General features: G+C 40.2%; 1 protein-coding gene across 1 annotated transcript; it reads right to left on the bottom strand.

Annotated features, from left to right (window-relative positions):
- Positions 1–441: 441 nt before the first annotated feature.
- On the bottom strand, positions 442–21305 carry LOC124140591. The gene is made up of 5 exons (XM_046508239.2): positions 20902–21305; positions 10044–10252; positions 6760–6848; positions 2108–2309; positions 442–976 (listed from the first exon to the last, which is right to left on the bottom strand). Exons 1-5 carry the CDS (start codon positions 21197–21199, stop codon positions 851–853), a joined length of 924 nt encoding a protein of 307 aa, XP_046364195.2. The 5' UTR covers positions 21200–21305; the 3' UTR covers positions 442–850.
- Between the last annotated feature and the right edge of the window lie 5410 nt (positions 21306–26715).

Raw genomic sequence — 26715 nt, 5'->3', positions numbered from 1 at the left:
TGGTTTGGTTCGTTTGATAAATGCAATACACTTTGGGTTATTATTTTTAAAGTAGAATTAATATTCTATTTGAACCACTTTAACCACTTTCTGATGCTATTCCACATATAAGCTGTAAGAGTCTTGTCTGATTAAAGATGAGGGTATTCAGAGTCATACAGGTGATAGAAAAGTTCGCCTCCGTCTTGGAACGATGGTTTCGTCGTTTCCTTGCGAATAAAGTACTTGATATATATCAAATCATTATATTTCATTAATTGTTATGGAACACGTACTGCTGTAGCACACCTACTTTTTTGTTGTACATCACTACTGTTTTACAACTAGTTCTCATTCATTGTTGCGGAACACGTACTGTTGTAGGAGAACTAATTGTCATATATTGCAGTGGAACCTATACTATTGTAACACAACTAATTATCATTTATTTTGTGGAGCATGGATTACTGTAGCACAACTAGTTTTCATTAATTGCAGTTGAATATTTACTGCTCCAGACAAAACCTAGTTCTTATTTATATCATTGTAGTAATAGCTGCGTAAGTTGTTCTCCTATAGTGCAGTGTATCATATACGTCGAAAACATACTGCTGCAGCACACTTTGTTCTCAGTTATTGAGCGTAACACGTACTGCTACAGCAAAACTAGTTTTTATTTAAGTTCTTGTAGTCAAACATGAACTACAGCGGCACAAGTCTTTTCATTTTTAAGTTTTACATATCGCGGTTTTAGTGCAGTATATCATGTCCTAGAGTGACCACCGCACAACAAGTTCTGGAACATGAACCTAGTTCTTCCAAAGCAGAGAACTTGTATGAAAAGGAACTTCCGGGTGAGTGAGCAACGTCATCAGACGTAGTCTATTTCAGCAGATCGGGCGTCTACCTCCTGCTCGAAGCCAAGGAAGTCAATCTGGGGAGGAGCGGGACCGGAGCCGTAATCCAGAGTCCCCAATTCCTGGTCATCAATATAAATCTGAAACGAAGGGGCTTGGGCATTAGGATTAGTGATAGCGACTGTATGTACAGCTCTTGGAACTAACAATCATGTTTTCAGATTTCACTGAACGTCACAATAAACGCCAAACCACACTGCGACCCGGTATGCCATCACCATGACACTGATGGACATCCATAGCACTGTATAAAGTGACTCTCATATTACGTCTCTGTATGTCTTCACATTAATACTGCGAGGCTGTTGGTCGTCATTTGGAGACGCCAGTATCACACTGTAAGACGACACTGAAGGATATTAGGCCGTTACTTTGGTCATTGAAGGTCGTCACTTTTTGACGTCACCATAACAATGGAGTACTTTATGACGCCATTGTATGACGTCACTATGGCAGTTTCGGACGGCACTGTGGGACATGACTTTATGACATCGTAGGACGTCACTGAAACATTACGAACAAACATTGGCTTGTATACCAAGGGTCCGAAGTCCGCTTCTGACACATGCATACACACGAAATAACCTATAGCCAAATCGCGAAAACAAATAGTTTGACTACACATCGCCTTATCTTGATCGGTGGTTCCATGCCCAGCCACGTCATAACAAAAGGTGGTACTTGTTGTTACCATGGTGCTCGGTATTAAGGGGATAAAACAAGGACTGGTAGGCACTGAGTCAGTATTCATGACACACTGCTGTATGGTATCTCAATGGGGAAGCACAATAAAGCCGGCATACGTCCGGACCAGTACAAACAGCCACACACACGTGCATTACTCTTGAAGTGACGTTGAAGCCCATTTCACGTCACCTGACCTCTATTTGAATTAAGGGGCGGTCGGGTAGCCTAGTGGTTAAAGCGTTCGCTCCTCACGCCGAAGACCCGGGTTCGATTCCCGACATGGGTACAATGTGTGAAGCCCATTTCTGGTGTCCCCCGCCGTGTTATTGCTGGAATATTGCTAAAAGCGGCGTAAAGCCAAACTCACTCACTCACTATTTAATGAAGCATGTGCTTTATCTCTATTTAATGAAATAAAGCATGTACTATCTATGAATGTACATTATTTTCCTCAGAGATTTTTAATGGGTTTCAGAATGGCCTGAATAATTGGTGTGAGCAAAGACAGCGTTCACGTTACTTACCCGAAACAACGTGTCTTCCATAACGACGACGATGCGAAATAGCTTCCCTACTTCGAAAGGGAAGTAGGTGTAGTGGCCACCAGTTATCCAATTGTCGTTTGTCAGATGAGCTATGGCAGTAATGTTGTGGTAACTGTAGTAGTTGAAGCGCACGTGTATATGTAGGGGTCGACCGAAGGGGCCGTGCAGGTCGACGTTGAAACTGTCACATGAAAAGAATTATTGTAGTAACACACACCTTATAACTTTTGATTGAGATATTCCATTCCGACAGAAATGGTATATCATGCAACTCTTCACACGGAGACGAGTTTCATAACATGTATTTATTCGAGTACTCGGCCTTACTGAAAGAACGAGTAATATGTTAACCCATGTTAAAAAAGTTCAAATTGTGTATGTTTGTTGTGATTAACCCAGTTGTGTTTTTTATTTGTTGTTTAACATGGAAATATGGCATCCTTAAACATCTCCATAATATGGGTCTTCGCGATATGGTTTTATCACACGGTTTTTAGAAGATAGAAATTTTAATGTTCGAGTGTGCTCCACATTATCTTACATATATGGTGGTCCTCAGGGGCAGCATTTTATCAGTGACACCTTTTAGCATAAACATCAAGTCTTGCTAAAGTATTAAATCAAAATATTGATGATTCGTTATGTGAAGATGATTTTAATATATCATGTCGTGGTGCCAAGATGAATACAGTTAAAAGACAGTTACAAATATGTAGAAATAAAATACGCAAATGGTCTCTAGAAAACGGTTTTAAGTTTTCGAAAAATAAAACCTGTTGTGTCCATTTTTGCAACAAACGGAAATGACAGACAGATCCTGAATTGACTTTAAATAATATTCAAATAAAAGTGGTCAAATTATAAGTTATCTTCTATACCTCATGTAATATCTTAAAGCTTGATGTTTCAAAGCACTTCTTAAAGTGGTACCAAATGCTACAAGGGGTGGAGACACCCACTGCTCACCCACTGCTACTGGGTAAACCCAACTCACCCACTGCTACTGGGTAAACCCAACTCACTGACTGCTACTGGGTAAACCCAACTCACTGACTGCTACTGGGTAAACCCAACTCACTGACTGCTACCGGGTAAACCCAACTCACTGACTGCTACTGGGTAAACCCAACTCACTGACTGCTACTGGGTAAACCCAACTCACTGACTGCTACTGGGTAAACCCAACTCACTCACTGCTACGAGGTAAACCCAACTCACTCACTGCTACTGGGTAAACCCAACTCACTGACTGCTACTGGGTAAACCCAACTCACTGACTGCTACTGGGTAAACCCAACTCACTGACTGCTACTGGGTAAACCCAACTCACTGACTGCTACTGGGTAAACCCAACTCACTGACTGCTACGAGGTAAACCCAACTCACTGACTGCTACGAGGTAAACCCAACTCACTGACTGCTACTGGGTAAACCCAACTCACTGACTGCTACGAGGTAAACCCAACTCACTGACTGCTACTGGGTAAACCCAACTCACAGACTGCTACTGGGTAAACCCAACTCACTGACTGCTACTGGGTAAACCCAACTCACTCACTGCTACTGGGTAAACCCAACTCACTCACTGCTACTGGGTAAACCCAACTCACTCACTGCTACTGGGTAAACCCAACTCACTCACTGCTACTGGGTAAACCCAACTCACTGACTGCTACTGGGTAAACCCAACTCACTGACTGCTACTGGGTAAACCCAACTCACTGACTGCTACTGGGTAAACCCAACTCACTGACTGCTACTGGGTAAACCCAACTCACTGACTGCTACCGGGTAAACCCAACTCACCCACTGCTACTGGGTAAACCAAACTCACCCACTACTACAGGAAAACCCAATTTAACCACTGCTACTGGTTGAACCCAACTCACTCACTGCTACTCGTAAAGCCAACTCACTCACTGCTACTGGTTAAACCCAACTCACTCACTGCTACTGGTCAAAGCCTACTCACTCACTGTTACTCGTAAAACCAAACTCACCCACTGCTACTCGTAAAACCCAACTCACTGACTGCTACTGGGTAAACCAACTCACTGACTGCTACTGGGTAAACCCAACTCACTCACTGCTACTGGGTAAACCCAACTCACTCACTACTACAGGAAAACCCAATTTAACCACTGCTACTGGTTGAACCCAACTCACTCACTGCTACTCGTAAACCCAACTCACTGACTGCTACTGGTTAAACCCAACTCACTCACTGCTACTGGTCAAAGCCTACTCACTCACTGTTACTCGTAAAACCCAACTCACCCACTGCTACTCGTAAAACCCAACTCACCCACAGCTTCTGGATATTAACCTAAGCGCAACCAATGCTACCAGTTAAACCCAATTCATTCACTGCTACTGTTGAAACCCAACTCACTCAGTACTACTGGTTAAAGCCAACTCACTCAGTACTACTGGTTAAAGCCAACTCATTCACGGCTACTGGTTAAACCCAACCCACTCACTGCTCCTGGGTAAGGCCAACTCACTCACTACTCCTGGTTAAACCCAACTCACTCACTGTTAATGGCCAAAGCCAACTCACCCACTGATACTGGGTAAACCCAACACACATCACTGCTACTGATTAAATCGAGGTCACCAACTGTTACTGGTGAAACCCAACTCACCCACTGCTACTGAGAAACACAACTCACCACTATTGGTAAAACCCAACTCACGCCCTGCTACTGGTTATTGAACCCAGCGCACCCAACGCTACTGGTTAAACCAAACTGCACTACTACTGGTTAAACCAAACTCATCCACTGTTACAGGTAAACCCAATTTAGCCACTGCTACTGGCTAAACCCAACTCACTCACTGCGAGTGGTAAAACCCAACTCACTCACTGATACTGGTTATTGAACCCAGCGCACCCAATGCTACTAGTTAAACCAAACTCACACACTACTACTGGTTAAACCCAACTCACCCTCTGCCACAGGTAAACCCAATTTAACCACTGCTACTGGCTAAACCCAACTCACTCACTGCTAGTCGTAAAACCCAACTCACTCATTGATACTGGTTATTGAACCCAGCGCACCCAATGCTACTTGTTAAATCAAACTCACTCGCTGCTACTCGTAAAACCCAACTCACTCGCTGCTACTGGTTTAACCCCGGACGCGGATCTGCCAACCATGGATTTTGGATCGGGGTCCATCGGACATTCGAACCAACGATCACCGAAGCCTGGCACGCCTAAGAGATGCAACTCAACACTGTACGCTCATTCTCACCAATGAGGTGCTCTTGATGTTTCCACATCAACGTAGGAAAAGTACATTTAAGATGATTGAATGTTTCAAATAATTGTATAGATACAGATAAACTCAGAACACACCGATATGCAAACCAGTACGTCATAGCTAACGGTAAATAACTTCTCAAATAAGCAAAACGACACCTACGTTTCCTGTCACACTTAATACTCTAGATCAATAAAAACTGCTTTTGAAAAGGATTCGAAAGTTAAGCTGCATCATAATAGTTGTTTGATGTGTTGAATTCATCACCCCGAGGCAACGGAGTTAACGGACTCCAAAAGTCCCCTTTCCACCCATGCCGAATTAGGCTGGAATTTCTTGGCCCGATCGTAGCGCCGAGTTATGTCCCTTCTATGCCCCTCTTATTGATCAATTAGATTCCACCTCTCATATCATTTCTCGGACAAAATGGCGGCGCCCAGTAAAGACGATCTGATCGATGATCAAGACATATGTTGCAATAAAACGAGTCTTACCTCGCGAAGTGCATCAAATCGCGTGAGCACCTTGATTAAAAACATGAAAATATTTGGAAAATATTTGTAATCGCCAAATTGACGGTACACATCTTCTGCAAATCCTGCAGTCGACCGAAAATCTGCTAGTTAAAATCCATTATTTTTACGAACCGGATGTCGCTTTCGTTGCGCGATTTTGATTGGACTGTGCATAGACTCGTTAATCTAGCCAACATATAACTCAATAATTGCAGCCTAGTTCGGCAAGGTTGAAGACTGGACTTGTACTGTCAGTTAACTTCCTTGCCTCTTAGGGGTAAAACATTAATGAAACTACACAATAAAGATAGTAGCTTGGATAAAACACCATCACTGACAGGCGGGTGTATTGTGCCGTAATATCCCAGTTCATTGCCACAGTCTCGAATTTTGTGATGACTCCAGTTTTACGAGTCTCCCGCTTGTTGAATATTTTTGTGCCTCTTTTCATCTATTAGTGTTTTATAAAATTTGAATTTATGATTTACATGGGTCGTACAATCAGCTGGTAATAATCATCTCTTAGTTTTTTTAAACGTGTTTTGTTTATTTGTAATGGCATTACTACCAGAATAATATGCATACTTAACAGAATGGTAACATGTCACATCACACAATGTCAAGTAATAATATACCAGTATATACAAATAACAAGAACTACATTTTATCACTGTACCTCATTCTGAAAGTATTGAAACATATCTTGATAATAATTATCATCAATTGTGTCAGTGTGTAACTGAATAAGTAGTAAGATGCATACGTTAAAAGTCATACGTAAATGTTCCTGAAAAGGAAATTAGTTTCATTAATGTCAAATACATTGGGTATCTAATTGGATACTCACACATACTCACTGGTTGGTATGCCGGTCCAGGTTATGCGATCCCCTATTCCCAATGGACATGGTAGATAGCGGTAAACGCCGTTTCCACTCTGAAATTATTAAGGACATCACGATCATCACGCCGCACGTGTAGCACCAGATTTTTAGTAGCAATGACATGCAATATCAACAGCTGACAGCCGTGCAAGATATGGTTGTTGTTTAACGCCACACTTAGCAATATTCCGACTTTATGACGGCGGCCTGTAAATAATCGAGTCTGGACCAGACAATACAGTGATTGAGCATCAATCTACGCAAGTTACCGGGCCCGACCACCCGATCACGTTTGCCGTTTGGCGAGAGAAAGTTGTTTATTTTTGTCTCACCTCTTACAAACATAGAAACATACAAATGAAAAACCATATATTAATAAACATTTCATGTACAATGGCAGTCCAAACGGGGATATGAGAGACAGTATAATGTGAACATAATATCATATCGATAAAGTAAACTATTTTATATAAACTGATGTCCAAAAGAAAGTACAAAAAAGTCCGTTGTTTCATTACTTAATAAAATAAACCACAGTGGAGAAATATTTCGCACAAATACAACAAAAATATTTTCGATGATATAAGCTTGAGACAGTGTAAATTAAAATAAAAACGTTGTTTGCATATTAAAAAGTCAATTCAGGTGCAAAACAAGCCATCCATCCATCCAACCCTGCACACACACACACACACACACACACACACACACACACACACACGCACACACGCACGCACACACACACACACACACACGCACACACGCACAAACGCACACATACACACATACACGCACACACGCACACATACACGCACACACGCACACATACACACACACACACACACACACGCACACACACACACACACACACGCACACACGCACACACGCACACATACACGCACACACGCACACGCACACACGCACACGCACACACACACACTAACACACACATACACACGCATACACACACGCACACGCACGCACACACACACACACACACACACACACGCACGCACACACACGCACACACACACACACACGCACACACACACACACGCACACACACACACACACACACACACACACACACACACGCACGCACGCACACACACACACACACACACACACACGCACACGCACGCACACGCACACACACACACACACACACGCACACACACACACACACACACACGCACGCACGCACGCACACACACACACACACACACACACACACACAGACACACACACACACACACACACACACACACACACACGCACACACACACACACACACACACACACACACACACACACAGAACCAAGTTTTATTATCAAGTATTGACAGCCTTTTCTTTACGGATTCCATGAATACAGCTGAGTGCAAATCTACCTGTGATAGATCTACAGGAGAGCCTGCACGAGCGACCCTGCACGTTTGCTGTTTCATTCCTTCTCGGCCTTCGGTCTCAAAGAGTTGTTTGGACAATGAATATGCATAAATTTCGCTTAATGTCCTGTGCATGACGATACACGTGAACAGAAAGGGAATTCCCTCGACTGTAATACTGTAATTCCGCAGTAATAAAAGTAGTCCGCCTCAGTGGGCATGGCTTAATTCTTTACATTCATTTTGAAATGAATACAATAACACGTGCCCAATTCAGCTAATCAGAATGCAGGAATGACAATGAACACAACAAAAATTTAATTATACCAACTGGCAAATGGCCTAAATCTGCCAACCCAGGATTTTCTTATTCTTTTTGACCAAATAAACACTTATTTTCATGATGCCGTGTTTTGTTTCACGTGCTTGGAATAACGCCTGTCAATCCTCTCTTTCATCAGACAACTATTCCAGCCTATTTCCTCTCTGACTGGACAGGGGCGGTGGGGTAGTCTGGTGGTTCAAGTGTTTGCGCGTTACGCCGAATGCCCGAGTTCAAATCCCCACATGGGTACAATATGTGAAGCCCATTTCTGGTGTCCCCTGCCGTGGTATTGCTGGAATATTGCTAAAAGCGACGTAAAACCATACTCACTCACTCTGACTGGTCAGTTGGAGGTGTGACACAACACCCCTAGATATACATGTAATCGGCATGCTGATTTGAACACTATTTGTTGCACTAAATCCACTCAGTCCTCAAACTGCTGAGACATACAACAAGCGATTCATGTACATGTAGTTTCGAGATAGTCACATGTGTCACTCCGCCATGTTCAAAATACTTCGCCTGAAGACATGGAGAGACTCGGATGCTTAAGGTTCTACTACACCAAATCAGAACCAGTTTGGACAGTGCGGTTTTCGTAGGGAGCCTTCAGTGCAGATCGAGAGATATCTGCAGGCTGTGATTGGAGGAAATTCTGTAAGATTTTTATGTCTTTCAAATGTACGTCTATCCAGTTATTAAAACTGACCATGTTTTTCTATATTTAGTACTGTCTTTTTCAACATGATGACTTATGCTGAATGTGACCACAGCTATTTTCAAGTAGGTGCCATTTGGTGCGAAACAGGGGGTGGTGTGTTTAGCTTCCGGTACTCGGAAAAGGAGCTGACTAAGCTAGTCATTTTTATTTTTTTTATTGCTGCTCTAAGGCCAAACTGTGCACACACGTACAGGTAATAGTTGTTGAATGCTTAGTTATTTTAAAAAAAATCATAACGTTACTATAGAAGTCTATGGGAAAACATTTGGTTGTGTGTAACCTTAATTAACAAATTCTCGGAAGTGAATAACTTTAGGTTGTTGAGTTCAAATCTCCATTTAACACCATAGGCAGTCACAAGAGCAAACATCTTTTGTGGAGATTGTTCATTCGGGGCTAACCACACTTTGTCATCGGAAACCAATGGATTGTATTGGGTACAGATGGACATGAGGCGAATGTGACCGGCTTGTATTGTGTACAGATGGACATGAGGCGAATGTGACCGGCTTGTATTGTGTCTTGACTGACATCAGACAAATGTGACCAGCTTGTATTGTTTGTAGATCCACGTAATGTACAGGCGAGTGGCTTGTATTGTGTATAGATTGACATAAGACGAAGGCGACCGGCTTGTATTGTGTGTAGATCCACGTAATGCAAAGTTGACCGGTTTGTATTGTGTGTAGATTGACATAAGACAGAGGCGACAATTGGCTTAAGACAAAGCTTGCCGGCTTGTATCGTGTATAGATTGACATGAGACAAAGACGACCAGCTTGTAATGTGACACAAGATAAAAGTGACGTACCAAATCCTTCCATCGGTTTCTGACACACTCCCCGGGAATACCCTGCCACTGCCCCGAGGCGGAACAGACGCTGGTGTTAGTCACACCACGGCAAAAGGTATAGTCGGCGTCGCAGGCGTAGTGAGCGACATCTCCCTCTCCACGAGTGGCGGCGTGGACAGCACCGTTGACGATGGATGTAGGAGGGCTGCAGCGCATCTCACGGTTTACTGAAATTCAAAACGGTGATTGTCAAAGCTCGCAATACTTAACAAAAGTTTGTATTTCGATTCTGCTATGAGAGGAAGGTTGTTTTTATGGTGTTTTGTGATAGGACAGTGAATATGACTAAACAGATGTAGCGCATTATTCGAATTGTGTGGTGCTTAAAATAGTTCTTCTTGACAAAAGTAACTAATGATAGGGAACTCAGCACTGTGTTCTTATTTTGGTGGTGGTCCAGCAGTAAAAGCGTTCTCCCGTCATTCCCAAGAACAGGGTTCTATTCCGCGCATGGGAATAACATGTGCAGCCGATTGTTTTGTGTTCTAGCTGTGATATTGCCGGAATATTGCATAAAGCGGCGTTAACCATACACACTCATTCAGCTGGAGGTCTCAAGGGAGCTACATCACTGTTAACTGCTCAATATCAGTAGCAATCGTATCGATATTGTTCAACTTAATTTTAGAAGCAAACGTTGATAATGTGGAATTGTGTTGAGCGGAATGACACACTGAAATAGAATTTCCACGTTCAACTATTAACGTCACATCGGATTAGCCCTGATTGACTGTGATGTTGGTGGTTAGTCAATACCAATAGAGACCGAGGTTGATTAAAAAAAATGACATCATAGTTTTGTTAATTAAAATAATTTTTTTCTTTTTTCTTTTTCATATTCGGACGATCCGAAACCGCTCAAACTCAGAGGAAGACCGTCGATGATGTCAAGGTCACAGAGTATGGTCACAACTGGGATGGAAACAAGTTTGGTTTGGTGACAAGTAACGTTTTATGCTTCGACGTGCGGATGCTATGCGTCGTGTTAACAGGGGTCCCGGGGAACGTTATGCAGGGAACTGCATACAGGAATTGAACATATGTTGTGGTGGTAGTGTGATGATGCAGGCAGCCATCTCCAACAGTAGTAGAACAGACTTGTCTAAGTTCTGGGGAATTTAACGGCACAACGTTACACGGATGAGCTTCTTCTACCACACGGCTTTCCCATTATGCACGACCTCACACGACAAGATTGACACTAGACTAAGTCCTGACATGGCCCTCCAGGACCCCAGATTTAAACCCAATCGAACATTTGTGGGATGCACTGTATCAACGACTGCGAGCACGCCAACAACAACAACAACAACAGAACCTCCGACAGTTGGCACAAGCACTGCAGGCAGAGTGGGTGAACATTCCCCCGGCTACAATTCGGGATCTTATTGCTTCCGTGGGATGACGATGCCAGTCAGTTTTTGGACTCTAATGGTGACCATACAATATATTGAGAACAGATGATTTCCACCTTGAAAATGTCTTTGCAAAGGCTGCAGCACAGGCCACAGAACGTTGTCCACACAACGTTGAGCAGTCAAGTTGCGGTTAATGACAATGAGATCACTCGCAACGTGTGCATAATTGCACCGCAAACCATCACACTGCCTCCTCCAAAACGGTCACGCTCACAAACACAAGCGTCAGCAAATCTTTCGTTCCTTTCAATCAATAAAGCAAACACAGACTTGTCTGCGACCATACTGATGACAAAGCTGAACACCACGATGGTGAAGGTGAATGAGGTTACCGCGATGAGGTCGACGACATAGTACCGAAGTTCCCCGGCCCTCAAACGCCGAATCACTGTCATGGCATGGATGGGGCTGCTGTGGTTTCTATGTAGCGATCGCTAAGGTGCTGACGGCGAATCAAGCGGTTCTGACGCGTCGTGGTTTCGTGACGTCGCACTGGTCGGGTCCTGTCACGGATGCTACCTGTAGGTGCATTTGGTGCAATGGTTTTCGACATGAAACCAGCCCGTAACATTCCAAGAGTTTCGTTCCTCTCTTCTAACGCCAAGCGTGGCATGGCCTTTGATGTGTCCACATTCAAGGAATGCACGTGCAAAACGACATAACCTCATCACGTCATAACGTCAAGATGTGCGTTTGTGCTCATGTCCATCTCCAAACACATCGAATAAGATTCGAACCCGAACGGGGACATAATTGTGTCTGGTTATCCCATCTCCTAATACCCAGAACAGTTTTCTTTGATTTTAGTTGTCATTAAAAAAAATAATAATCCAATTTGTGTGTCAATTTAGTTGAGTCGACACAAAGGTAGATGGATGACAGTGTCCATCTCAGATATTTTGTTGACTTTCCTAAGTCATACGAATATCGTATATTTCTATTTTCTCAATGACATTTTAGGGTTACCTGAATCCCAAATATTGTCCATCATGAATCTGATCCCTTTTGCTTGATCAGTAATGATAAGATTTGACTTGTCTCCCCAGCTTTCCTGAAAACGTCATATTCTCTACTCAACGAAGTATTAAACATACTTCAATCACCAAACGCTCTCAGAATGGATGCATTATGACACTCATAATTACTTCAAAGAGTGAGTGAGACGATTTTACTATGAATGTCGCAACCTTTAGGAATAGTCAAGCAATATCAAGGCGGGGAAACCGGAAATGGGCTTCACACATTTTACCTCTTTGGCGTGACGAGTGGGCGCTTTAACCACTTACCTATCTCCTCGCCCCTAAAATACTCCTTTTTTTCTAATTTCATCCATACTAATTGGTTCGTCTAATCTGTGAGCGGTTGCCTCATCTAAAATTGGCGTATCTATTCTATAGAGGATATCTCGAATCATTCCATTATGGTCTTTCTTTGACGAATATAAGGAGGCATAAAATTCTCTTTAATGATTTGTTTATTCGTAAAATTCCTGTTTTCCAAATGACAAAAATATTATGTTGGTTTTTCTCCTTCATCGTAAGATTAAATTCGATTTCTGACAAAACATTCTCTAATTTTTTTTTCCTTTAAACTTTAGAATTCAATTATATGTTTTGAGAGTTTGGATAACAACGATTCATTAATGTTTTGAAAATTATCGATTATTTTATCCTCGAGGTCATTTAAGATTAGTTCCAAAGAATCAAGCTATTTTTGTTTATCTTTTTTAATATGAGATGCAAAGGATATTGTTTTCTCCCTAATTTTGATTAAAAGTGTTTCAAGAAATAGTGAATAGCTCATCGTTAGATCAAAATTTAAATGTTCTAACTTGTTAATATCATTCTCAGTCTATTGTGGATCAGAATTTTCCCTAAAAGTTTCCTATAATATGAAATAACCATGTTTGCATAATCGGTATATTGCAACAAAGAAGTATTAAACCTCCAGTAGCATCTGCCTTTTTCCCGACAAAAAGAATTTGAAAACGAGAGCGTAACAACTGAATGATCAGATTAATAACCTGGTAAAATGTTCGTGTCAACAGTTGAATTCAGACTATCTCTCGACACCAGGAAAAGGTCTAGTCAAGCTGTTTTTACCATAAAGCAAAATAAGAGTCCCGGGATAGATGGTTTCCCTGTAGAATGTTTCGATTTACTACTACGTAATTACTTGCGTTCCAAAGCCTAATAAAGACAGACACCGCTTAAACAAATGGCGCCCAATATCTCTGTACAAAATAATTTGCACTTGTGTTACTAACAGAATTGTGGAGACTACACGTGTTGGTACAGGAAATCAGATTGGTTTTACACCAGGGAGGAGCATAAGCGATAATGTTGGGATGCTAAATGATTTGATCTATGAAACAAGGAACCAAAATAAGCATGGGCCACTGATTTTAATTGATTTTGAAGAAGCTTTTGATACTGTATTGAAAGATTTTATGATGTTAGTATGGTATCGTTCCTGTTCTTCGAAAATGGATCATTTTGATAAGAAACTCTAACTCATGTGAAATTTAAAATGGACATTCCACATCTTTACAAAATGAAAAAGGCTGCAGACAGGGTGACCCTCTCACTCCATATCTCTTCCTTTTTGTGGCTGAAAGTTTAAGAAATATGACCAGAAAACAACCAAAAGTATAAGGGGGATACATAACAACAATACTGAAAATATACTTGGACAGTATGCTGATGATACCGAATTATATTTAGACTGAACAGAATCAAGCCACAAAGGTGCTTCAGATACTCTTGACTTATTTAAAGACATATCGGGCTGTCAAGATTAATGTAGATAAGACTAAGGCAATTTGGATTGGCACAATGACAAATGCAATGTTGGGTTATATGAAAATAAACAGTTAGATTGGCATACAGGCAATGTGGACGTACTAGGGATTACCGTATGGGCCTTTGGATCATTAACACAAGAAATATACTTGAAAATGTTAAAAAAAACCCTGGCGATCTGGAGGAGAAGAAACTTGACATTAATTGGTAAAATTGCGGTTATCAAAACACTTGCATTGTTAACAGTGCATATTTTTACACCATTACCGAATCCGCCAGAAAGTTTCATTAAAACGGTAAATGACAAACCTGATAAAAAAGGGAGGATAAATTTTCCATTTACACAAATTTTTAATAAAGGAGCTCGTAATAATATGCACTATCATGTCGATACCCCATTTTGGAGAGACGTTTTAAATACTTGGGCAAAGTTCTACAATAAGCATGAAATATATAATGTGTATGATCTTGAGGACACAGTTATGGAACCTCTGTGGCTTAATATTCACTTTGAAGATTCCGACTCCGTCATAAAAAGTTGGGTGAATATGAAGATAAATCAAACTAAAGATATATGTAACGGAAATGGTTTAATGAATTTCCAGGAGTTTAAGGATAACTACGATATTAAGGTACGTTTTTAGAATATAACAAAGTGTTGATGAACATTTCTTCATCATGGAGGACACTATTAGGAAACGCCCACAATTTGAACCTCTACAATTTAGGTGTTCCAAGAGCATGTATGGCACTACTATTAATATAAAATCAAAGTAAAGGAGAAAGATATTTTTATGATGTCTTATCTAAAACTGGTAACGTACCCCATGTATTCTGTAAATTGCAAAGACAACTAACAGAGCCTTTGGTTTGAAAGAATATGTTTAATCAATATAACAAAATGTACAAGATACACTGAATTAATTAGCAATTTTTAGCAAAAACATATTTTTATATACTCAACAACAAAAGCTCCTGTGACACCAATATTTTAGTATATATTTTTCAAACAAGTAAAGTTTGGTTTTCAATATTGTAGTACATGTATGGAATCAAGTCACAAAAACGCAACTGCCACAGAAAAGCATGCATTCCATGCAAAAGTTGACCTTTATGCAAGACCCATGCATTTCACTACCCAAGAATGGGTATAAAAAAATGTGCGTTAACGGGATTCCATATGCATTGTTTAGCATCATGCTGACAACAACCATTCAGAAAATCAACACAATTACGCAACACAGTCAAGATTAATTGCTCTTTGATGTTCAGGGTCATACATATATATATTGACAGTAGCGGGCATTAAAAATCATTTGGGAAAACTGAGAGCGACATCGATTCAGGCTATAAATGATGCAGGCTTTGAGTGAGTGAGTTGGGTTTAACGCCGCTTTTAACAGTATTCCAGTTATATCACGGCGTGTCAGCTTAATGTGGGAGGAAAGCCCGAAGTGATGCAGGTCTCAGGCGTTTACCACTTTGGTGAAACGCACGAGCACGGGTATGGTGCTGACATACCTAGAAACATAATTGGGGCGAACCGGGATTCGGACCCACAATAATAGGTTTCTGGCGTGCCCAAGGGACGCAATTCTGCACAGCGAATCGCGGCGCCTTAGACGACTGGGCCACCCGTGCCCCCTGCAGGCTTTGAACCCAGACAGGTCATGTATATGTCGGGTCACCGAAATGAAGCGGCCATTCGAAGCGAAAACAGAGAATGCTCGACTTACCAAAAGAAATCACTGAGCTCCACACTGTCGTGTACTGCTTCGGGAAATCCAGACGCGACACCTCAAGCGGTAATCCCCGTCATCAGCAGTCGTAGTATGACTCAAACACACACCCAAAGTTCACAGAACATTAATATCAATCCATTTCAGCATCAGCCGGGTCTGGATTTCTTTCCAACGCCAACTTTACTGGGTGCAACTTTTATTTCAAGCGAATGACATTGCCGTAGCCGCCATTTTCTGCCGTTTGTAAAACCAAGGGATGTCACTCCAAATTGAATGTTTGGGGGGAATGACGTCACGACGTCACGACTCTCCGCATATCTTTAGATAATAAAATTTTGATTGTTTTGTTATGATTTATGTATCTGTCAATCTTAGGATTGAAGTTGTATTTATTGACGTTCATCAGCTGACTGAATTTGCTCACGTGAGGCACTGTCTTCATCAGCTGATGAACGTCAACAAATACAACTTCAACCCTTAAATAAACAAGCATGACACGAATTGTTCTGCTTCCCACCATATCGGACAAGGAATATGTCTCAATAACACGGTTTCCATCTATTTTCATCCTGCAAAGTAATGGTATCCAAATGTAAATACCTAAATCTTTTAACGTCAGTGATATTTGCTTTCAACTGAAAATCAATCTTACAGCGATTATATGTAATGCGACAAACACTATATTTCTATTGCCGACAGTATTGCTTCAGTATCTACTGTATAGACGGTTACTAAACGCGAAGTGCAACAACACAACCTCGTGCGGTCATTCAGTTGGTCGTGATCGATAGAAATGTTTCTCGCAAAGAAACCAAAATAAAATGTTCGCAGTTGTTGTTGCAGATTGGTGTCTTATCGACAATCTGCAAGTAAGTCAAAACACTGATCAATATTCCGACACTAGTTAAGGTTCCCGCATGTTATTATTCGAGAGTTTATAATATTTTCCTAATTCACTAAAGAAACAGCGAGATTTCACTATTTACCAGGGAACGTATTACATATTGTCAAAATGAAATGGTCATATCAATACACTCTTCAGACATGTTGAGAAGTACATGTAAAAACTGGTTGTCACGCCTTTCTTAAACACCCATTTATTAGAAATCGATTTGTTAAAACCCGAGTGTGATTCAGTGGATGAGAGTCAAACTTGGAATAAGTTTGAAAGATACTGTTGAGACCGATCATAACAAGATATAATTATACTAAATGTAACACATTTACATAACTCATTTTTAAAACTGCACTTAGATTAATATGTCAATCTTAAAAAATAACACACAGTGAGAAAAGTCCAGCAAATCAATTTTCAAATCCCACTTGCAGGAACAGTTCTAACTTCACAATCACACTGGAAGTGAGATTCACACAGTTAAGCAATTACAAAAAAAATATTTGTAAAATATGTCCGTGGCAGAAAATTATTGAAGTGACAGTAACATGTCGCATGTTGTTGGCAGTAGCGAGTGATTAGAGTTACCTGTCCCTGGTTGTTGTTTACGAACATTGCAGGCGTGATCATTTGAGACGTTTCGTGATGGGAGAGTTTCCAGAAGACAAGTTTGATCAATGGTAGGAAAAAATGTTGGCCTGATGTGATGTTTGGTGATTAAGTTGCATTTTAACTGATTACAAACACCCACTTTCCACTCTTTTAAGTTGTCAAAATCAAAACCTTGTGTCCAAAAGTTTTAAAGGAGATTTTTGCGCTGAAATCAGTTGCTCTTGTTGTCCCGTGGAACATGTTGTTCGAAAATGCTATTGATATGTTAAGTAGATTATGAGAAGTAGAGATAAGAATAAGGGCGAACGGATGGGCGGGTGTTGGACGAAGACCCACATGCATGATGTCATCTCTCATTGAGTTGTCAAGTTTTATTGTTTGTTTGTTTGTTTGTTGTTTAACGCCGGAGTCAGCAATATTCCAGCTATACGACGGCGGTCTGTAAATAATCGAGTCTGGACCAGACAATTCAGAGATTGACATCATGTGCATCGATCCACGTAATTGGGATACGATGACATGCATCAACCACGTCAGCGAGCCTGACAACCCGATCCCGTTAGTCGCCTCTTACGACAAGCATAGTCGCCTTTTAAGGCAAGCATGGGGTGCCGAAGACCTATTATACCCCGGGTTTTCACGGGTTAACGGCTACAGGTAGGCCTGGACATTTTCTCTTGGAGTCATCACCTACTTTCAGTGATCCATTCATCTAATTTTCACCGGTATTTTGCCTCTTACGCAAATTTCGGTCGATAATCGAGACTGGTTATTCTCTGGCGTTGACGTCATATATTTACTCTTGAACAAAATAACCAACTTGCTAAAGTTGGTGATGCTTTTGGTAAACAATATTTCATTTAGTGAGGAGGAAGATCTACTTATTGATGATCGTAAATCCCATGACAGGGTGATCAACAGATTTGGGCATATATTGTTGGAGATGTGTTATTCATCCCAGCTATTTATTGTTAACGGCAGGGTATATGGAGACGCCGAGAGAATATACATATTGTGGTTTCCAGGGCTGAGTAGTGTGAATGATTACTTTATCTGTTCTCCAGATCTTTTTCAAAACATTGCCATGTTTAACATTGGAGATCGTATAGTGTCCGATTATTTACCATTAGAATTGACGTTTAAAATCTCAGACATGAACAACCAAAATGATAAGCCAATATCTGGTTGTTTCAAAGAAAAGATTGTTTTGAATGAATCTCTTTGTGAAACGTTTTTGGGGTGAGGTAAAATGGGGTTTAACGTCGCGTCCAAGATTATTGCACTTATTGCACAATTATAAGGCGACGAAACGTTTTTGAACAGCTTGCAGGAAAGAATGGTGTCTTGTAATCAACTACGTTTGAGTAAAATGGAGTTTAACATAGATGGGGAAAGAGATGATTAAGTCCATGTTATCTCAGATTCTGCAATTGTATGAGGAAAAGATCTTGGCTACTGTTCTATCAACCTACCAAGGCATCATTAAGTGACGAATGTAAGATTGCTAGACGAAAAGCTTGAAAGGCATTGAGAACATTAATCTAGACGTACTGATTCTAATAGAAATATCTATTGCAAAATGAGAAATCAATACAAATCCTGCTGTAGGAAATATAAATCTTACTTGTGTAAATTTAGACCAAACAATCTCAGTGATACTATCCATTCTCGCTACACGTTTTGGAAACAAATACGTTCATTAAAAAACAGTCAAATAGAAAAGATAGTATCTCAAAGGCTGAGTGGCTTATTCATTTTATGAAAGTTTTTTCAAATGACACTGTTTTCAATACTAACAGTGATGTGTTTGGCGATATTCTGGATGTTTCCTCTTCATGTTATACTGATGTTGACAAACTTATGTTAGAATCACCTATGTCACAGGGTGAAATTCCGGACGCTATAATGCATCTAAAAAGTGGAAAAGCTGCTAGTCCTGACCATATTGTCGTTGAAATGATAAAATGTTCCAAATTTTAGATGATACATTTTCTTCAAAAATGGTTCAATAGGATGCGTGACAGTGGTATATTCCCCAGAAGCTGGTCTTGTTCGGTAATTATTCCAATACACAAGAAAGGAGTTTTTAACAACCCAGACAATTATAGGGGAATATTTTTAATGAGTATTCTTGGAAAGATTATTTCATCAGTACTTAATTCCAGGATTACGAATGGGCTAACATGCGAGATAAGATTCCCGAAACTCAAGCTGGTTTTAGAAAAAAATACTCAACGTCAGATCATATATTCACATTATATGCAATAATCCAAAATTTTATCACAACGTAAACACAAAGTGTATGTAGCCTTTGTCGATTTTATAAAAAAGCTTTTGACCCCGTTGATCGTTATGTGACCAAGTCTACTCTAGTTGTATGTCTGAATGAATGTTGGTGCAAACAACAGGTCGGAAGACATTGCCTGATTGCACATGATGTGTTGTGGTAGATGGATGCAAGGATACTTTAGATTATTTCTCATTACTACTGGTAGTGTTCACTTCAGTTCACGAGGAAGAAAACACACATATGATGCTGTATGCACATTACTGGATCCACATAGTCATAAACGCTACTCTACGAACCATTGCATTACGTTGTGGACAGATTAGGTCCAATGCTGTGCAATATCCTTGTAGGATTTCTTGAATTTACAGGATGTGATAGCCCCAGCGTATTCTGCAGAATAGGCAAGAAAAAGATCCTGGACTAGCTTAAGTTTTCCCAAAATTACCAATATGCCATGGCACAATTAAGAGAACACGGGGAGCCATCAGTATATAGTGTGAGATCCTGTGAGTAGTTGTTTTAGGTAAAGGTATTAGGTAAATGTTTCGAACTCCAGGAACAGATGTCTAACTGTGGGGCACGTTCAAATGTACTTATAATGTCTTTAACTCGTTTCCATCCACTACGAGTGAGTGAGTGAGTTTGGTTTTACGCCGCTTTTAGCAATATTCCAGCAATATCACGGCGGGGGACACCAGAAATGGGCTTCACACATTGTACCCATGTCGGGATTCGAACCAGGGTCTTCGGCGTGACGAGCGAACGCTTTAACCAATAGGCTACCCGACCGCCCCTCCATCCACTACGAGATGTACGGGACAGAGAAGCAATTATCACTGTGACATTCACAATCATCTCTTGGACGGTGGGGAAGCTGTTAAAATTATTGCTTGTAACGCCTCTCGTGTTTGATACCCCACATTGGTACACTGTCTGAGTCCCCCGATATTGCTCGAATGTTGCTAAAGGCGGCATACATCCATACTCGTTCAGTCACTAACACTCATCTCTACAACAAATAACTACAAATTCTATTTTAAAGCTTCAATTTATACTACCTCCAAAGAGGGTGTCGTTGAAGTCCTGATCAAAGCTATTTGGTGTGATATCCGCTGGGTGGTACTCTCGGAAGAGGGTACATATGTAGGTTCCCTGGTCTTGGGTGTACCAGGAACACGCGTCCATCGCAAGACACAAAACGGCACAAGTGATTTCAGATGGAGCATGGAGAGTTTGTAACTTGGTAACGCCAGGAAGTCCAGGCAGTTCAATGTTGGTCATGAATGACGAGAGTTCTACCGAAACCGCGCTGGGAAGAAGCAGAGCAACACCGCACACGAACCACCTCAGCATCATTGTCCAAATCGTTTGTATACTTCACGTTATAAATATAACACCTTCATGTGGTATATCCTGAAGATCGTTATCTACATATGACTCTCTTCGGCTATGATTTTAAATAGCCAACATTCACCCGAAAAGAAACTTTAGATGCTATGGTTCTTCGGGATAATGGCGCTCTACTGTTTTGACTTTCCCGTGGTGCCTTCAAAGCATTTCCTTTTATTCGTTTTTAAATGTCTCCTTCACACTATTACAATACCTTTCCAGCCCCGTAGGTGGTACGGATCATCTATGTATTAACTCACCAACAATACTCAGTATTCCCCACATCCGTATGTACGTCAAACAATAGACATTTTTCTCGGAGGCGTAGGCATATGATGACTACTCATGGGCAAACACTCTTTCTTGGATCTATTTTTCAAGATGTTGCAATGTTTCAAACGTTCTCACTCTTCTACAGGACCACAATGTTCTTCTCTTTGCTGCAAAAGGGCTCTCCGTGTAGAATGTATTTTAGGCTCAGGAATATCACAATGCTCATTACACATCGATAAGACCCTCAATGTCTTCTCTTTTCTGTCATAGTGCTCTGGATATAGTATGTATTTTATACTTTACTACGCCACAATGCTCATCTTTCCTCCACAATCCCTCGACAGATTTTCTCTTTGAGACAATATTCTCAAGATCACTGTATATAAAGCGTTTTCTATAGTCATGAGCACAACACTGCCAAGAACATACGCAATGCTTCACTCTGAGTTTGTTTTCCGTCTGTGTGTTTGTCTCCTCCCGTTTGTCCTTCCCTCCTGCCATATATAGCTATACCGGATGTCCATTAACTCTCGTATGATTGTTTAAGTGCGATATTGATTAAATATAAGAAAGAATATAAATGATTCCGAACTTATCATAACCTGAATTCCTGCCTAGATTTCCGAACCAAGGTTAATTTCCTTCTCGTCTTGTAGAGAGGCCTCGACCGCGTGGAGAGTAAAGTATGTCCCTTGTTATAAACAGGAAAGATGCGGTAAATCGATAAAGGATAAAAAGGCAAAGAAACTGATGTAAGTGCAAATTTAGATGCGATGTTTTATTCAAGAACATTGTAATTTTGGATGATCATTTATTTTGGTATTTGCTGTTTGCTATAGTGATGCTATGTAATAGCATTTCAATCGATGGTGTACAAGATTTCTATCTATTATCGGTTGAGAGGATTTCTGTCCTCACTTAAACAGATTGATGTAGCTTGTGTTTTGCGGGAGCTTTGGTACAGAGTGCCTATGTACGCAGTGATATATAAGTCTCACAGTTACATACTGGTGCTAAAGAAACTGGACATATATGGCTGGGACTTTTGTAATTGACTCTGGTGTACATTAAAGCTACCGAATGTTATTCGGGTCTGCTATTGGTTCTAACCTTTCTTTATTTTCGTACAATCGAGATTTCTATTGGCTATAAAAAGGGTTTTGTCGCTTTATTTATTTAATATTCTTTAAAGCTGCAAAATACCGCCTTTGGGGTGGATGATGAATGTAAAGGGTTTTTTTCATACCGCTGTCAGTGTATGACCATATTGTTTCTCCAAGAGATATGTTTTGCCATATGTGAAGTTTTCCCATGCAGACATAACATTGTGTCCAATTTAAATGATGAGGATTTTGGAAAATTGACATGATATTAACCCTGTGACATGGCCTTGAGAATGGTATACAGGAGATCGATACTATTAGTCGATGAGCGGGAGACGTTTTAAGAGACCTGTAAATAATCGTGTCTCAACCAGGGAAACCAGTATCTGAAGCAACGCTCCACACCATCCGGGCATAAATAGACATGCAATAACTATAAAATGAACCATAGACTGACCACAGAATTCTCGGTTGTTCGCCTTCGTGATGTAGTGGACAATGCCTTCGACAGGAGAGTGGAAGGTTTAACACCGATTTGAACAGTATTTTCAAGTATATCTTGGCGTCATTGAGGAAGAAAGGCTGAAGTGTTGTTGTTGACAACTATGTAGAACCAACGAGCACGGGTATGGTGCTGACAAATATGGAAAAATTGTATGTGTGAATTTGGGTATTGGAACCTAGCTTTTTGGCTCGTCAATCAATCAAATTTGTTGATGTAGGCCCCCGGCCCATAACAAAATCCCAACAAAATGTATGTCCTTCAGGCACATGTGCCAGGTCAGCAGGTAACAGCAGGTGGCATCAGGTGACAGCAAGCAACAGCAGGTCATTCTTTTACTCGCGCTTCATAAATTCCTCATACTTAAAGTCTCTTCAAACATTTACTGTAAAAGTGGCATTATATAATTAAAGGCAGTGTGCATAGACAAAGCAAAGTTTTACATTAAGTCATTGTTTTTAGAAGCCACCAACAGGGTATATTTCCAAAACGTAATAGGAATGTACTTTTTTCTGATATATATTACAGTCTACACACAAGCAAAAAGTGAAATTCATCTTATGTTTCACTATTATCACAAATATGTAGTTTACAGATTCTGTTATTTCTTTTCAGTGTGCCTTCCTTTTCTGTGTTACAGCGGTAATATATCACATGTAAAGCGTAGTAAAATTTGATAATCTCGTTAATTTCAACCAATATTTCACAGTTCTTTTGATAATTGCAATGTACAGTGGAAACCGACCGCATTCCCCCAAGACAGCGTAGCTGCGAGTTGTATTAGATAGATACAATTTCTTAAAACCCCAGAGTTCACAACTATAAGATAAGATTGGAAATATTTTGCAGAAAATATTCATGTTTTTACAATCTACATTTTAAAGAAATGGTTAATATACTGTTTCATGCCTTTTTAGCCTTTAGTGATTGTTGAAGCACATTTTCCTTCCAATTTAAATTACCAGTAAATATTTGCCCAAGATACTTATGTTTTACAATTTCCAGTTTACCATACTTCTGAGTTTTGCTAATCAGATTGTAACCCTCCTATATGATCTGATCTGTACTCTGTGAGGAAATAACAGTCTGCTAGGAATATATAATCTTCCAACATATTTTAATAACTCATTTAGGGAACGAGCGAGAACAATTTCGGGCTTAATATGCCTTTAGCCTTGCGGACAGTTAAACAACCCAGAGAATAGATTATTGCTTCTCTTCTTGAATTTGGGAAAACACATTAATAAATAATTTGCACCATATATATAAATAATTTTACCTGTCACACCAACTTATTCCATAATGTATTGTGGCAATAGCTTTTATAAAGTCTACAAAAGCCATGTCAATCTTTCCCCTTCTTTCATAAGTATTGTTTTATAATAGTATTCAAGATAACTATATTATCAATTGTAGAGTGGTACTCCATAAGGCTAGTTTGTGCGTCAGGAATAATATACAGCTCAGCCCACATCTGGCACGTCAAAGTGGCTTAGGCTGCCTAATACGTCTGATGACCTATGTCCTCCTCTGGGGCAGTTAAACTATGACGTTCGCTTTGTTCCTTCTTGACTCAAAAACAAACAAAAAACAACGTAAGAAAAAACAACCATGTCAAATGTCGGACGCAATCCTTGCAGATCCGTTATTATCCTCCATCTCAAACATGACATTTGTATTCGATATCGAACTTTTCAACTGCCGACTCGCACTCTCGTTATCGAAGCAATAATCACGGCTTCAAGGAAGGTCACGTTCAGCAATATTGTGGCGATACTTCGCATTTTCTCACTGTAAAAACAATAACCTGTTCCGGTTTGGGCTCCAAACGTATTAACTTAATATGTGGTAACAATGACTAGCGATTGTCATCCATGCAAAGTTGTATAACCAACCTCACGTCATGGCCGTACAAAACACAACAATAACAAAAACTGTTTGTCCAGCTAGCTTTCTGAGCTGTGAAAGCCGAACTCCCGTCCCGCAGGGCGGCTCTACATGACACAGACGTAACATCCTTAGTGAAACGTTCTTTATAATCAACTACAATTGGAAATCGTGTTAAAAAAGCTGACAACAAGGTGTATATACATTTTAACCTCATACATTCTCTCCATTTTTGTAAGTTACAGTATCTATATCGACATCTTGGCGTCGTAAGAAATGCAAATAAGGGTCATATCATATTTATTGAATTACCCTACGTCGTCGACACACAACCTGATCTCATTTACATATAGTGGCAAATACTCTGCTGTAGCACACCTTGTTCTCATCTGTTATTTTGGAACACATGCTACTGTATCACGCCTAGTTTATTTTTTGGAACAGGTATTGCTGAAGCACAACTAGTTCGTATTTATATTATTGTAGTCGACATTATCGTCAGCTGTTGTGGAACACGTTCTGCTGTCGTACACCTATATCTCATTTATTGTTATGGAACAAGTACTGCCGTAGCACAATTAGTTCTCATCTACTGTTTTGGAACACATACTATTGTATCACAACTAGTTCCCATCTTTTGTTGTGGAACACGTACTGCTGTAGCGCAACTAATTCTTATTTATATTATTGTAGTCAACATAATCGTCAGCTGTTGTGGAACACGTACTGCTGTAGCACACCTAGTTCTCATTTACTGTTGTGGAACACATACTACTGTATCACAACTAGTTATCATCTATTGTTGTGGAACACGTACTGCTGTAGCGCAACTAGTTCTTATTTATATTATTGTAGTCGAACAAAAAACTTCCGCTGCGCAAGTGGTTCTCATTTCTAAGTTGAACATGTTGCGATGTTAGTTCAGAAGTCCAGTATATCATGTACTATAGTGACAATCGCACAAGTGCATTACTAGTCACCCTCAATTACGATGGACACCGACGGACGACGGACGAAAAAACCTTTTTATTCAAGCAGCCAAGATTACAAACTTTACAATATAATTGTCATTAAAGAATGCTCCTAAAAGACGCCCATCATACACTTTGTCACACATTATAATCATGGATAAAATACTAAAACATGGCAAATACCAAACGAATTCACGTGACATTCATCCGATTCAATTTATGGAAATATAAATCAGATCATAAATGAACAGGCACCACGGTAGCTACGGCTACTACAATAGAGTTAAATAACTGTTGTAATTCAACATTAAGTTGACATAAAAGTGATATGAAATAACAAATGTTAGCCATACCCTATCGGTGAGATGAGTAGGCAATGTTAACGACACCAATGAATTTTTACATCTATTGTTGCCATCGAGATAACTAGAATATCACGACCTGAACATGTCAAATATAAACTGTACTCATACATAATCATATAGACGTGACAAGACCAGACTACAAGTCAAGCTGTATATAGATACACTGTAAATACAATTAAATACTATAGTTATATCCATGAATTTACACAAGTACAACCTTTACAATTTACTTCCCGAAATAAAGTAAAAAGGTACATTTTTTAAAGGTTTTACTTGTGTAAATTCATTGTTATAACATTGGTATGTAATTCAAAATTTAAATCCCGTGAAGATCCGGGGTGGAATAGGTCTTCAGCTACCCATGCTTGCCGTAAAAGGCGAC

Source organism: Haliotis rufescens, unplaced genomic scaffold, assembly GCF_023055435.1.
Source record: "Haliotis rufescens isolate VD_foot unplaced genomic scaffold, xgHalRufe1.0.p SCAF_6, whole genome shotgun sequence".
Taxonomy (NCBI): Eukaryota; Metazoa; Mollusca; class Gastropoda; order Lepetellida; family Haliotidae; genus Haliotis; species Haliotis rufescens.
The sequence above is the reverse complement of the archived record's forward strand: the minus strand, read 5'-3'. Positions and strand labels throughout refer to the sequence as shown.